The sequence below is a fragment of the Equus quagga genome, chromosome 11, assembly GCF_021613505.1.
Source record: "Equus quagga isolate Etosha38 chromosome 11, UCLA_HA_Equagga_1.0, whole genome shotgun sequence".
In the NCBI taxonomy this organism is placed as follows: domain Eukaryota; kingdom Metazoa; phylum Chordata; class Mammalia; order Perissodactyla; family Equidae; genus Equus; species Equus quagga.
The window spans coordinates 8,042,184-8,057,945 of record NC_060277.1 but is presented as its reverse complement, the minus strand read 5'-3'; the positions used below and the strand labels follow the sequence as shown (position 1 = coordinate 8,057,945).

At 36.4% G+C, this 15,762-nt stretch overlaps 1 protein-coding gene across 5 annotated transcripts in view; it reads left to right on the top strand.

The window, feature by feature from the left end:
* LAMA2 (laminin subunit alpha 2) overlaps positions 1-15,762 on the top strand; it is a 531,319-nt gene that overhangs the window by 213,434 nt on the left and 302,123 nt on the right. For all 5 annotated transcript variants that reach the window (XM_046676887.1, XM_046676886.1, XM_046676884.1 and 2 more), the window contains 5 exons: positions 1,090-1,269; positions 3,777-3,866; positions 5,271-5,388; positions 10,956-11,134; positions 15,113-15,212. In XM_046676887.1, coding sequence (XP_046532843.1) covers positions 1,090-1,269; positions 3,777-3,866; positions 5,271-5,388; positions 10,956-11,134; positions 15,113-15,212 — 667 coding nt within the window. The remainder of the gene's footprint in view (positions 1-1,089; positions 1,270-3,776; positions 3,867-5,270; positions 5,389-10,955; positions 11,135-15,112; positions 15,213-15,762) is intronic.

Below are 15,762 nucleotides of genomic sequence, written 5' to 3'. Positions count from 1 at the left end.
TCTCTGTTTGTGCTATGTGGGAACGCCGCCTCAGCGTGGCCTGATAAGTGGTGCTATGTCTGCACCCAGGATCCAAACCACTGAAACCCTGGGCCAACGAAGCAGAGCGTGCGAACTTAACCACTCGGCCACGGGGCTGGGTCTCCCTTTATATGTTTTGTCTGTTTTGCATTATGTTGTTGGTCTTTTTTCTTGTTGGTTTACAGGAGTTCTTTAGGTATTAGGGAGATAACCCCTTTATCTATGATAAGAGTTCTTTTAATTCTGTCAGACTTTTGGCCCTCATTAGAACTCTCTGCCCTGTGAAGTCCCTGAGGGGGTGTGGGCTCCCTGCACCCTTCAAGGGTCGTTCTTTGGCCATTTCTCCATTTTTTACATGGAAAGTGGTGTAATTAGATTTTGTTTCTGCCGATGTCAATGATGCTAAATTATTTTCCTAAAAAATTTAGCATTCCATCCAGATTTGAATGTATTTTCATAGACTATGTTATATCCTTGATAAACTTTTGCCTTCTTGATCTATCAACTACTAAAAAACAAACAATAACGGAAAAACAACCTATTGAAATCTCTCACTCTACTTGTAGATTTATGTTTAATGTGTCAATTTTTGCTCTCTATATTTTATGGCTGTATAATTAGATACTTTCAAGTTCACAATTATTTTAAGTTCCTGTTTTGTCTGATATTTTGTGCCTTTTTTCTTTTTTTACCAAGTTTCTGGTATCCCACTGTACCAGATTCTTAAATAATTTGGGGGCACAATCATTTTCAGGAAGAGAATGATTTAAGATTTTATGGAAATCCTAGGAAGATTGATGCAATGTCTTGGAACAGAGGAAGGAGGGTAATTGCAGCATATAGAGAACACCTAAAATGTAAACTAATGAATTGAATGTACATCTATTAAAAGGTCCATAAAATTTCCCAATTAGTTCGCTACATTTCAGTGAGTAAATAAGAACCTGCATCTGACTGGCTAATTGGGAGAAGAGGAGCTGACCCTTATTTTTCCAAGAAAAACCAAACCAAACCAGATATTTAAATGTTGATAAACTTAATTGTTGAATTCTTTCTCACATTGTGTAGATTCACATCTCTTTGATCAATGGGAGACCAAGTGCTGATGATCCTTCTCCCGAACTGCTGGAATTTACCTCCGCTCGCTACATTCGCCTGCGATTTCAGAGGATCCGCACGCTGAATGCCGACCTGATGATGTTTGCCCACAAAGACCCCAGAGAAATTGACCCCATTGTCACACGAAGAGTAAGTTCGGATGAGTCATATTGGAACCTATGAATGATATTGCACCTGTCTTTTTAATTGCCTGTTAAATCACTTTAAAAGATATTTTTCAGTGATTTGTTGCAGCGGTTATTATCAACGACTTTAAAGTTCAACAGATCTTCCTTTGTTCAAATCTCAGCAGATTCTGATTCAGTAGGTCTATGAGAGTTGAGAAACTGCAGTTCCAGCAAGTTCCCAGATGATGTCGCTGTTGCTGGTCTGTGGACCATTTTGTCCAATCAAATAATTTGATTTTATACTTCATTAATGAATCACAAGCCATAGTTTAAAAAAGCACTGCTGTAGGGGAAAACTGATTCCATATACTCTTTTATTTTCCTTTATGAATAAAATATCAGAAAAAAAGATTATAGCATCCTTTCAACAAATCTTTGAAAACAGGAGCTAAGAGAGGTGCTGTTTTCTGGTGTTAAACTGGAATTTGTGGGATTATGACCTAGCCCAGGTTGCTATGAGTAACAATTATGCTTCCTTCTGTCTATGCCCCACTACAGGCACTGGTTTATGTCACTCCCTTAAATGCTGCTACACAACCAAGACACTATTACCAAGAAAGTCAATTCAGGCTATGATTCCATAAGGCAAATCCATGTTAACAGAATATCTACTATTTGACTAGAGGTGGAGGTGAAAGGAGTATTGTAGGGAGAAATTAAGATTGTGGGACAAAACACTTAGTTCTAGAATGATTCTGCTAAGTTCAGACTGTTGCCACCCATTGCCAAATTGCTAAACCAGTAGGCTGAATATTGAAGGGCCACTCTTTTCACAGGTTGTGAATACCCCTCACATATTTTCTCCTCTCATTACTTAACTTGCCCACACTTAACCTCTCCATCATTGCAAAATCACCTTCAAATTCTATTATCCCCATACAACACGTGGATGTTTGAGTGCCCTGTATTTTCCAAACCTGAAATTATTTTACCTCATATTAGATTTCAGCATATTGTAAATTGTCTTATACAGAAGTAATCATTATTTTCCAGCAATGTTTAGCTTCTTCACTTAAAAAAATCACTTTCAATTGTAATTTTGGCATGACTTAAAAATATATATGGAAGAAGACTGAATAATTTTGAAGTGAAATTTAATCTTTTCTGACAGTATATCTATCAGAGGAAAAAAAATCAATGGAAGTAAATGTGGTCTTTTTATCATCTTTTGCAGAAGGCAGAATGGGGGTTGTGGCACACATCTATTACTCATTACTTCATTGTACATGAGCCTTTGAAATAGTGCAGTAACATTTAACACAAAAATATGTTTTTTGAAAATACTCAAGTTCAGTAAATGCTACATATATATTTAAATATATAAAAATAGGATATTGAATTTCAGCTCCTCTTCATGACTCAAAAGTGAGGCATTACACATTTATATTTAAAACAGGCTTCCCAATTTTAAAAGCATCTACAAAAACTACTGTATCAGCTTTCTGAGCAAATATGCCCTATTTGTGTCTATATTATTGAGTGATGAAGTTAGTGAAAAGCAGACTTTTGCATTGCCTAAACTTCCTAGCAAGTTCCGTTAGTCTGAGGTCTAGGTTTATCAATAAGATAATGTGACAAAAATATTATAAAAGACACTATATGTAAACCACAAAAACAAACAAAAATAAAAAAGAAGTAAAGGGAATTTATAGTCAGGGAACTAAGATTTGTGTTCACCTACTTATTTCTAAATCTGTTTGGTCTTTTTCTTTTTCATGTGAATATGTGGAATAATGGAACTATCTGCCCTGGAGATGGTTATTTGGACTCCAGATGATAATGTGGAGTAATCTCATAATTATAAAATGTCATATACATATTAATTAAAATTCTAAAAACAGTCCAGTTCTGTCATTGCAATTAATCTTTAAAAAATAGCTAGGTAGATTAAAATGAGTAGAAACATAGCTCTATATTAACTTCAGATGGGAAAGTAATTGCATGGACATTCCAGCATAATAATAATAATAAAAAACAGTGTTTTATACATCTAGTTTACTCCTCACATTATGTGAAGTCAATCTTGCAGTTAGTAAATTTTTATTTCCTTGTTAATGTGGTTAAGAAATGTATTTTTATGGGCACATTCTTCTAAATGTGTTGATTCTTTTCAAATCCATCAAACAAAAGAGTCTGCATGTGATTCATGAATGCTGAAGTTACTATGAGACAATAAAAGAGGCTTTCTTTCAAGAAACTATGTAAGACGTACTCCAGCACGGACCTTGTACTGTCTGTGGGAAAGAAATTTCTAAAATGCCCACCTAACGTGGATTAGAGGAATTCTTTCTTTGTGCTATGATTGCCATGCAGTCCCTTCTGTGGGCCCTCAGTTGTCCTGCAGAAACACAATCGTGCTTCAAACTAAGGACAAAAGCCGAAAGTAAAGTTTTTAACCAAATATCTCCTTTTGTTACTTTCACCTTGCAGTCATCTTAACAGGATTTCTCTCTGGATTGCTTTTTGCAGTATTACTACTCGGTCAAGGATATTTCGGTTGGAGGGATGTGCATCTGCTATGGTCATGCCAGGGCTTGTCCACTTGATCCAGTGACAAATGTATGTATATTTATAGGACGCTTAGGCAAAATGAAGCTCTGAACTGTGAAATGCTTCATGAGAGGCTTTGCTGATAGGGACGCTGTGAATGGGTGTCAGGTCCCCACTTAGACGGTGTAACAGAAAGCCATGCCAGGGTGAAATAGAGCTGGCAGTTAGGATGATAGACTTTGAAGTCAGCCATCACAGTATCAGAAAGCAGATTAGTTTTTTTTCCAGAAAGGCTCCAAACTGGTGTATCTATTTTGAAAGTTCTCTAGCTATGACAGCTTGCTGTATGATTTAGCTTTAGAGAATGCCAGCCATCAATCAACATGACTATTTCTTTTAAAAGTTTTCATCAAAAAATTAATGCAAACAAATGAAAAATGTGCATGGAAGGAAATATAAATGGTCCTGGAACAGGAAGCTGAGATAGGACTGGGGCAATCAGGACTGGGGTAGAAACAAATATTCAAGAGAGCATCGAAACTACCAGGCCAGAAAATGCTGGAAAGCTTTTGGGTTGAATTTTTCATTAATGACAATGCATTAAACAAACATAACATGAAAAGAAGATGAATGAATATCTATTTTTCTCAGTCACAAACAAACTGATGAAATACAAAATCATCTACTGTGTAGTATATGGAAGAAATATATTGAGTAGTAAGAGCAGTGAACTCGTACTATGTATAGATTTTTTTCCTGCTAAAACTGTAATACAGATGGCATTTCTCCCAAAGCTAGTTGTCTGACTAATGCATTATAATCTTACCTCCTAGGGAAGGTTAAATGCCCTGGCATATGTGTCTGGGGAGGTCCATGGTACTGCTTTCTGCCTGGGGTAGGTGCTTGCTATCAGGTTATCAGGTGTACAGATGGGCGGTATTTTCCAAGCTTTGAGAGCCCACAAGGTGACCTTGGAGGGCCAGCTCCACACGATGATTTGAGACTGGACTCGGAGCACACACAGCCAGGCGATTAGTCCTGGGACATTCGATTTCTATTATGCCCATGCCCCTGGAAGCCTAGGAACTACTCTCTCCCCTCTGCCCACACCCACAAATGTTAACATTACTTTAAGGGAAGCCTTAGAATGGATACATCCAACTTAGAAAACCTGCAGATCTCAGGCATCAGAGAAAGGATCTCAGTCTTCAAGACCAGTGCCCCTGGGCCTCTGCTCTCTTCCAAGCCTAAGCCCAGTGATTCCAGAAACAGCCTGGACCTCTCTAAGCTGGTGTTGATCAAACATACCGGCTCCAAGGCTGGCACCTCTTCCTTCCCAGGCTGACAGGAGGTTTACATTTTGGTACATAGTCTGGAAACTTTCTCTTTTCTTCATTCTACCTTGCAGGGAAAGCTGCTCATTTGTGGTTCTAAAAACTGCTGCAAGTGTGCTTTTCCCTCTCTTTTTGACAGAAATCCCGCTGTGAATGTGAGCATAACACGTGTGGTGATAGCTGTGATCAGTGCTGTCCGGGCTTCCACCAGAAACCGTGGAGAGCCGGCACGTTCCTGACAAAAACGGAATGTGAAGGTGCGTTCCCGGGGGGTTGACCCATGTGCCATGCTTCCTTTGCCGGGACAGGTCATATAACCGTGTGGTGACGTAAGGGAAACTCGTGTTTCCGGCTTATATCTTTTATCTGGGGCCATAGCTGGTAAGTTCTTTTACACTGCTATTTCGGCTGTTCAGCTTTTCAGGTTTTTTTTTTTTTTTTCATATCGCAAATATTTACCAAACAACCTAGGAATTTACCACTGTGTGAGGATTATGAGAAATAGATAAGAGCATAGTATACACTTATTGTCATCAAGGTGACACTGAAGCTTCTGGCATAACGTATATGTGTAGACTAATAGAAATATAAATAAACATTGAGCAAAACCCAGATGACATAGAGAATTGCCTTCTAAACACATATGTTTATAAAATGGTTCTGAAACCAGAATAGCTCCGGATCCTTCTGCCTCTTCCCTTTGCAGCCCCTCATTTGAAAATGAGCCCCTCCCCTAGTAAATAGCTTTTGAATACTCATCATCTGAAAAAGGGAGAAAAACCAGAGAGATTATACTCTACATGTTAGCACCAATTTATTACCTGAATTTAAAAAAGCACTCTGATTCATTAATTAGACTATTAAAGGGGAGTGTCTGGGGTCCGTAACTGGGAAGAGTACAAGAGTGATAGGAAACAGAGAAGGTAAGAAATCAAATTTGTGCAAAAAGAATATTTATTTTAATAATAAGCACCAATATTTTAAATTTATGGTTTCTCATTAATAACAGTATAAAATGCTAATGTTAGAAATGGCATCAGTGATACTCATTAGCATAAACTATGCTATGGCAATTATTGGGCAGTGACAACCAAGAAAAAAGCCAGTAATGAAAAATAGGAAAACAACTGGCTATGCAAACATGTGCCAACAAATGCTCATTCACACTTTAATATTATCACTTTTGAAGACCACCCATATGTCCAGTTTTTCCTGACAGGAAATGCCCAAAAAGTGTAGCAGATGACTTTACAGCCTGATGTTGCCAATTGGCCCAATGTGGTGAGGGGAAGCTGGAGAAACCCGTGTTTTTGGACATGTGCTCAGGCCAGGATGAGGCCCGAAAACAAAGGCTTATGCTGAACTATAAATCTAGACTGGCCACAAAGCCCCATTCATTTGAACTCAATTATGAATATTTTACTGAATCAGTCCTGACCATCTTTTTTCAGTTCAGTATGTGTATATGTTCTCCAAAACAGGCTTGGTAGATGTTTTTTTAGTAATATCAATCCTATATATTTATTGAATAAAAAATGTTTATCGTGTATCAGGTGTCAGACATGATAGATCTTTAAAACTATTGAATCATAGCAAACTTTAATCATAAAATGTTACCCAACCATAAAATACATTTTATTTTCAGCTTAAGAGTCTGCATATACTATTGATGTCTTGAGTCCTTTCCTTTTCTGCTCTCCCCTCTTCCGCCTTTTGGTCTGTGTCTGCCTGCTTATGAAGACCTTTTGGTTTAGAAATCACCCACCATTCCTGAGACATATCTGGAGGAATGGGCCACCCCACCCATGGTCCTAGACCGGCTTCGGATGTCCAGACTTTGTGTTCTTCAACACCCCCCGCCCCGTTCCTGACAGTCCCTCGGCTTCTCCACAGCTTCTCCCAATGAGAGTAGATAGTGATTCCTAAGAGTGAATTTAAGTCAAATGCCACCCATGGATATTTGCTCTCAAACTTCTGTTTTAATTCACTTTCCCTTCTGCTTGTGGAACATCCACAGTCACAAGTGGGAGTGGCATTTGAGGATGGGGATCCTCCCTGTGGCCTCTGATCATCCATCACACAGTTGTAATTAGGGAATGTTTAGTGGATCTGCAAAATCCTTTACCACTCTGTGAGTGTAAACAAGGAACCAAAAAGGACAGATCAAACTTGTTAGCAAAGGGATGGACAAAGCAACGCGAAAGGAGATTTCCACTTGCTACTATACACATTTTTTTCTTGGATTATTGTTTTGTTTTTTTTATTAAAGACTGGCACCTGAGCTGGCATCTGTTGCCAGTCTCCTTCTTCTCTTTTTTATTTCCTTCTCTCCAGAGCCCCCCAGGACATAGTTGTATATTGTAGTTGTGGTCCTCTGGTTGTGCTATGTGGGACGCCACCTCAGCATGGCCTGATGAGCGGTGCCACGTCTGTGCCCAGGATCCAAACCGGTGAAACCCTGGGCTGCCGAAGCAGAGCACAAGAACTTAACCACTTGGCCACTAGGCTGGCCCCCACATTTTTTAAATAGTGGAATTAAGAAACAATTTTATGGGGCTGGGCCAGTGATGTAGTGGTTACATTTGGCATGCTTCACTTCAGTGGCCCAGGTTTACGAGTTTGGATCCCAGGCACAGACCTACACCACTCATCAGGCCATGCTGAGGCAGCATCCTATATGCAAAATAGGGGAAGATGGGCACGGAGGGCACAGATGTTTGCTCAGGGCCATTCTTCCTCACAAAAAAGAAAAAGAACCAATTTTATGTTTCTTTGTGGAGCAGATAGGAGATTGTATTTCCAAATTGAAAAATAAACGTTTTTTTTTTTAAATCTACAAATTAAAGATGGGGGTTGTAACCATAAAACCTTGTATAAATATAGTGCTTTTGGCAATGTATGCATTCTGAAAAGCTTATATGAAAATTTTCTTTTCCAAGTTGAATTGTGTTTCAATCACCTACTAGTTAGAAAAATCTTTCTGTAATGTGACAAATCCTTTTATAAGATAAATAATTTCTTTGTAATTCATTTGAATTTAATTTGGATTTTCGTCAGTCTAGCTTATTTAAGGCAGGATGTGTCTCTGAAGAGCAAGAAATATTCATTCCATTGCTAAACCTGAACTCAAGGACAGTTTCATATCATGTGTCTTGGACATTGTGTGAAATTGCAAACTGCTGATGACAGAGAGAAAATGGCTCTTTGTGAGTAGGTGGTATCCATGTCCTCTGGGCTATAGATGGAGAGCTGTGCAGCCACAAGGCCTTTAACCAGCAACCAGGCCTGAGGCAGAGAGCTCCCTGCAAGGGCTGTGACAGGGACAGCTCATGCATCAGTATTTTACCTTCATGAGCTCATGGTTATAAATACTCTCGGCAGCACTAATTCCAAATCATGTGAGAATAAATTTGTATTACTCTGCATTTCTCTCTATTTATATTGGCAGCAGAAATTTTGACTGTTTCTTGCAACGTATTTTTACAACAGGATTTTTAAGAATTCTTGTTCATTGTCCTGAAGATATAAAACTGCTTATGATGCCTGGTGATTTATATTTATTACTCCATGGTCCCTAGAATAAAGTTTGAAAACTCTCCATTGATATAGCAAGACTACTGTATTCTGAATCAAAAGTCAGCAGACTGTTATTGCCACCAACACGACAAGGAGATAATATCCTTACTATATTAAGAGAGCTTCCATACCAATAAGAAAAAGTCGATAAATCTGTTAAAAATGAGCAAAGATCAAAACAGTCATTTCTCAGGAAAAGAAATGCCTGATAACAATAGAAAACGACGATCATACTTACTCATAATTAAGGAAGTACCAATTAAAACAATGAAAATCCTCTTTTTAACTTATCAAAGTGTTATCTCTTCCATTCAATGATGGCTTGAAAGCTTTCCATGTCCAGGAACTGGATTAAAACGGTTGATGACACAGTGTTGGTGAGGCTCTACAGAAAGACTTCTATCAAATCTATTGAAGGGAGAGTCATCTGACATAGCATTTTTGCAGTGGAATTTTGCAAGTTCATTAAAATAAAAATTTTACATGCCCTTTGACCAGAAATTATACTTGCAGGAATTTAGCCTATAGACCTACTCATGGAGCTCTACAGGGCATATTATCATAATCTTTGTCTTTAGTACCCAATTGCTAATGCTACCGCTACTAACATTTCTGGAGCTGAGTATTTACTATGCATGAGGCGTTGTGCTCCGTGTTTTGCATTCTCAAAACAACCATAAGAGATTAAGTACTAAAATGACGCTAAGACTTGAATTTTCTCCTCAAAGTCGCTCAGCTGGCAAATGGGAAGCAGTCTAACATTAGAATCCTCACTCCTACCCCCACCTCCATGTCCTCCTAGTTTGTGCTCAGTGCTATTTATAAAGGAGAAATCTGGAAACAAGATAACTGCCCATGAATAGGGACCTGGTAAATACTTGCATTGGAGAAGTACCCTGTGTAGCCTTAGGGGAAGCATATGCTGATAGACAAAGAGCTGTACCATTTACTGTTAGTGAACGGAAACAGTTCAGGACATCTATAAATGTCTTCCCTTGTGGAATAAAAAAGATTGAGCCGTGTGTGTGTATGTATGTGTGTGTGTGCGCATGTGTGCGTGTGTGCTCACACACTAAGAAACTCAACATCTGAGGGAGGAGTCTCTGCAAAATATATCCTTTCCCTTGTTCCCATCCTAAAATAAATTCTACTCATTTCTCAAAACCTCACCCAGTTCTTTCTAGGGAAGCGATTTTTCACTTCTATAAACTCCTATAATGTGATGTGAAAAAGAAAAAGACGAGGAAGAGGGGAAGGGGGAGGAACACAAGGAGGATGGAGAGGAGAGAAAGGGGAGGCGGAAACATCAATTGGGAACTTATTTATAAGGCATTATGCTAATGATTTTACACGCGTTTTCTCACTTAATGCTTTTAAGTATCCCTATCTGGCAATTACTGTTGACCACTCCACGTCTTATATGGAAACTGAGCCTTAGTGAAATTAAGAAGCTTCCCACATCACGGGACTACTAAGTAGGAGGGAGAACCCCCAATCCAAGATGGAGTGATCTCAGCTGCTAAGCAAACCAGCTCTCTTGTTGTCCTGATTATGGCCCTGATACATCCTGTCTCTCTCATTAGATTGAACTGGAAGGGAACTGGGCAGTGGTGAGCCATGAGGACTCTGACCTCTGGCTTTAGAGTGGTTTCCAGCACTGATTTGGTTACCTTTGCAAGTTACTTCTCTGTGCCTCAGGTTCCTAACATATGAAAGGAGGTTCATAATATTACCTAACTCATAAAGCTATTTTGAGGATTAAAGAACATGGCATAAAAAACCCCTAAGTTTTAGTTATCATTAGTTGTAAAACTATATTCTAAACGTCCTTTTTTACCCATAGGATCTAATGCAGAGATTCACATATAGTAATTATTCATTACAGATTACCTGGGTGTTAATCATGCAGTGCCATAGTTCAATAATTTGTTTGTCATAATGGGAAATTATATGTTGAACCATAGGAAATTTCTGTTTTGCAAGATAAAATCAGTAAAAACTGTGAATTTCATACGACTCGGCTTAATTTATATGTTTTAATTATTTCAAGTTCCATTAAAAACTGTGAATTTATTAATATATCCAATAAATCGAAATACTTTCTGGGTACTTTTGTACTGATTATATATATATGTATACTAACAGTAATATAGTTTCCAATTTAGTATAAAAATCTATTATATAACAGAAAATGATTTTTAAATATATCTGAAATTAATATTTATGAATTTATTTTTCCCTAATCCAGCATGTAATTGTCATGGGAAAGCTGAAGAATGCTATTATGATGAAAATGTTGCCAGGAGAAATCTGAGTTTGAATATACATGGAAAGTACGTTGGAGGGGGTGTATGCATCAATTGTACGCGAAACACTGCTGGGATCAACTGTGAGACATGTGTTGATGGTTTCTTCAGACCCAAAGGGGTAAAGTATGCTTTTCATTCATGAAGTATTATTTTTGGCTTTTCCATACAAAGATATATCATATGGAGAAATAATTTTGATAGACTTCAAATTCTAAAAGGTGACTAGGAATGTTTCATAATGGAAACTGATATAAATATTTGAGGATGTGGTGTAAAACATTTCCATCTCTCCAGAAAGTCCCATTGTGTCTCATTCTAGTCAGTTCCACCCCCAGGCAAACTCTGTTCTGATTTGTAGAACATAAATTAGTTTTGCCTCTTAGAGAACTTCATAAAAATGAAATCATAAAGTACATACACTTTAGTGTCTTCCTTCTCTCACTCAGTATAACATTTTAAGGTTTCTCCATGTTGTGTGCATCAATAGTTAGTTCTTTAAAGAAATCGCTGGGTAGTGTTCCTTTACATGAACATTCCTTAATTTTTAATCTGCTATCCTGTTGGTGAATATTTGGGTCATTTCCACTTTTGGGTTAGCTCCTGTAAAACAATTTTATATGTCTTTTTGTGATCATGTTTTATTTCTCTTGTGTAAATATCTGGGAGTAGAATGCTTGTTTTGTAGGATAGGTATATGTTTGACTTTATAAGAAACTGCCAACATTTTGCCAAATTATTAATAACAAGTGATGGCCTCTAGATCAGATTTGGTCCATGGCTTATATTTCTCTGTCCTGCAAACAAAGAATGTTTTTCACATTTGTAAAGATTTGTTAAAAGGAGGAGGAGGAGGAGGAGGAGGAAAAGAGAAGAAGAAGGGGAAGGGGGAGGAGATGGAAGGGAAAGAAGAAAAAGAAGAACAAGATTAAGAAAAAGAACAAGATGGACCAGAACAAGAAGAAAGAGGAGGGGGAGAATGAGGAGAAACAGATCTTTGGAGCTCTGCTCTCTCTTCTCCTTCTGAGACTCAGCTACGTTCTTATCAGGTTGCTTGACTATGTCCTATAGGTTACTGAGGCTGTGCTAATTCAAAATTTTTTTGCTTCATTCCTCAGATTGAATAATTTCTATTTATCCGTACTGTTTTTCCCCTGCCATCACTGATCTGCTGTTAAGCACATCCAGTTAATTTTTTAATTGAGATATTTTACTTCTCAGCTTTCTAGAGTTACTATATTTTTCTATAGTTTCTATTTCTCTGCAGAAATATTCCATATATTCACTCATTATAAACATTACTTCCTTTATCTTCTTGGGCCTATATAAAGTACCTAGATAAGTTCTTTTCTGCTAATTTCAACACCTAGGACACCTCAGTGTCTGCTTTTATTGATTTGGTTTTTCTTGAATAAGGACGGCACCTTGTTTCTTCAGGAGAAACAGGAATCCTGTCTAGTAACATGATTTACAGGAAATTAGGGATACTACAGTGTAGTGACAGGATTCTGTTATCTTCCACTGAAGATTTTTGAATTTTGTTCTAATTGGTAGGCAACTTACTGACTGATGACCATGAAATTATGGTGGCTTACTTTTACACTCTGTTAAGGTAGACAAATAGAAAGCTCAAGGTATAGCTACCCTTTCTAACTTGGGTGACAACTCCAGTTCTGTTTACTTTATGGTGTGCAGACCTGAAAACTGTTCAGGTCATTCAGCTTTCCAGCCATTACTTTCCACTGGATTCCTTGGAGTCTCCTGAATGGATGTACAATGAAGGGATCAGTTAAACATTTGAGGGGTGTGGATATGCAGATTTTGGCGCTGCCCGACTATGAACGTGGATCTTGGCTAATGTATTTTTTTTCTTTCACACCTCAAATCCTTCTAATTTCTGCCTGCTTTTGGTTATTATCCTAGGCCCTCAAATATTTAATCATTATATTTTGTCCAGAATTTGTAATTATTATCTGAGTGTGGATCCAACCCATACAAGACACTCCCCCATTGTCAAAACTGGAAGCTTGATCAAATTTTTATTACAAGTCAAGTAATTAAGTGAATTTGAGCAGAGATTATGGTATTTTAGTACTCATAAAAATACTTATTCTATGTTGTATGTTAAAAAATTCAAATCATTGCCATGCTTAATATTTGGGTAGAAGTCTATTGTGTTTTTATGAGGATATAGAAAGAAAAGTTTTGTGTAGAACAATTTTATAGCTAAATAACTTATCTCTACAATAGTCTTAAAATTATTGTCTTAAAATCTGATTTTAGATTTATCCATTAAATACATATAGTTAATAGTTAAATTAAATATATATGTGTAAATATATATATAATGTAATGTTTACTTTGAGGACTAATTAGTAATCTAAATTATTATTTTAATAAAATTTAGAATTAAATTTAAAGTAAATATACTTATAGACTTTCAAGTACCACAAAGAGAGATAATGAATTAGGAAGCTTTGGTTTACTCAAGCTCATCATTGAAATCATAAATCATATTTATAAGAGCCAAGATTTTACCCAAAAGAAATTTTTTGCCATATGCCCACAGAGGGTTTTTTGGGTTTTTTTTTTTCATGTCTTGGTGGTTTTCTCTGGGTAGAAAGCCCTTCTTCCAATTCCACTCTCAAATTGCTACTCATACATCAAACTCCAGTCTACATGTTACCTTTTCTTGAAGGATTGCTTGACTTCACTGTCGTGTGTTATTACTCCCTCCTCTTTTGCCCCCCACTGCTCTGGTCGTATGTCTATTTTATCACTTGGCACATTCTATTTAATCAGTCTTTCAAGTCTGTTATTTCTGTAAGCTTATTGGAAGCAGAGATCAGCCCTTACCTATCTGTGCCTTGCACAGTCTTTACGTCATAATGAAGGATGAATGAATATGTCTTAAACAAAAGATGGTGTTGAAACTGATCTGTGAACATAGTTGATTTATATTCTGTCAGACATGTAAATAACTCTCTGTTTATGACACTAACTTATATTAGCATGCAAGTTTACAAGTTTTCATTTATAAATTAAGCCTAGGTATATATGCATATAAAATCTGTATTTTGTGGAGGAAATAGATATTCAATAGTATTTCAGTATTTCCTAGGCAAGTTTAATTATTTTTTTGTTCTTATCCTATCGCCTCTGAAAAATAAATGTTGATATACAGTATATTAGCACAGTCTAGTTTTGTTTAATTAAAATATTCTAACATTAAAAGCTATTAGATATATTGAGTATTTAATATATCTGAGGAATCTTATGAGATGCTTTACATGTTATTCTTTTTAATGTTAATTTAATAGCATCACTATGATTCCTATGATTATCCTCATATTACAAGAAAGTAAATAAGTTGCACAAGGCCACATAGCCAGTAAGTGTCCACAATGGGATCTGAGCTCAAGTTTTCTTAATTATGGAACCAACATTGTTTCCCCCCAGGTTATGCTATCTCCCCAGAAAACCAAATTTTTATTTAAATATTTAATATCATCTTTTTTCAAACACCAGATACAAACATATTTAATTAATCACACTATGCTCAATATGAAAAAAGTTCCTGAAAAATAGATTTTGGAGAAAATTACTAGTTTTGAATTATGTTGTAATTTAAAAAAACACAATCAGGAAGACTTTATTATGGAATGCGTATTAGAGAAGATCAAGCAAATATTGTTATTTTTCTTTGTTATGATATTGGTACTGTGATTATAATAAAAGAAATAGGTGCATACTGAAATCTGTAGGGGATAAAAAATTCTTTATCTGGAATTTTCTTTAAAAGCTTCAGCAAAGGATAAAAAGTGATTAAACTTATATGGCAAAATCTTGACAAGTTCAATCTAAACAAATATGTAGAAGTTTATTGTACTATCCTCTCTACTTTTACGTATCAATTTTGAAGAAATGGATTTTAGAAATTGCAAATACATACTAAAGATAATTTATTTTGTTATAATTTTCTCTCTATAATTTATTACTATGTATTATTAATATTAATTTTTCCTTAAAAGTCTACTGAATTGAAAAATATTGGTGTTTTTCTTACACTTGATTAAAAGCATTTTAATATTTTCATTAGGTATCTCCAAATTATCCCAGACCGTGCCAGCCATGCCACTGTGATCCAGTTGGTTCCTTAAATGAAGTCTGTGTCAAGGATGAGAAACATGCTCGACGAGGTGAGAGCTTGGGACAGGCCATTGTTGTGATAAAAGGACAACTGAAAGGAGAACATTTGGCAGTAAATTTCACTCACTTGAAAATTTATTTTTATATCTATCAATGTTCCTTCTAGGAAGCAATTTTTTATTCATCTAAATAATTAATTTCATGTTTAAGTATAATGCCTTAAAAGCTAAAAGAGTTGAATAATTTGTTTTGCCTCATATATATATGTATATACATATTTACATATCTGTGAATATATATATGTCTTCTGGTCAATCACAAATCTGTGGTGTATGTAATTTTTTTATGTCTTGATATTTATTAGTTTTGTAGTTTCTATGGTTTCTAGTGTGAAATGACAGCATTCATTGAGAGATGTGTGTGCCACAAGGGGAGGAGCGAACAGAGACCACAGACTGAGATGTAGTCAATAATATGGAAAGCAAAAAAGTGTACATGAAAGCCTAAAAAAGGTAGCGGTCATGAGTTAATGAAGGGAAAGAGTCTGACACTAATTTAAGCCAAATACTTGCATTGAAGATTGAAATTCATGATGAACTC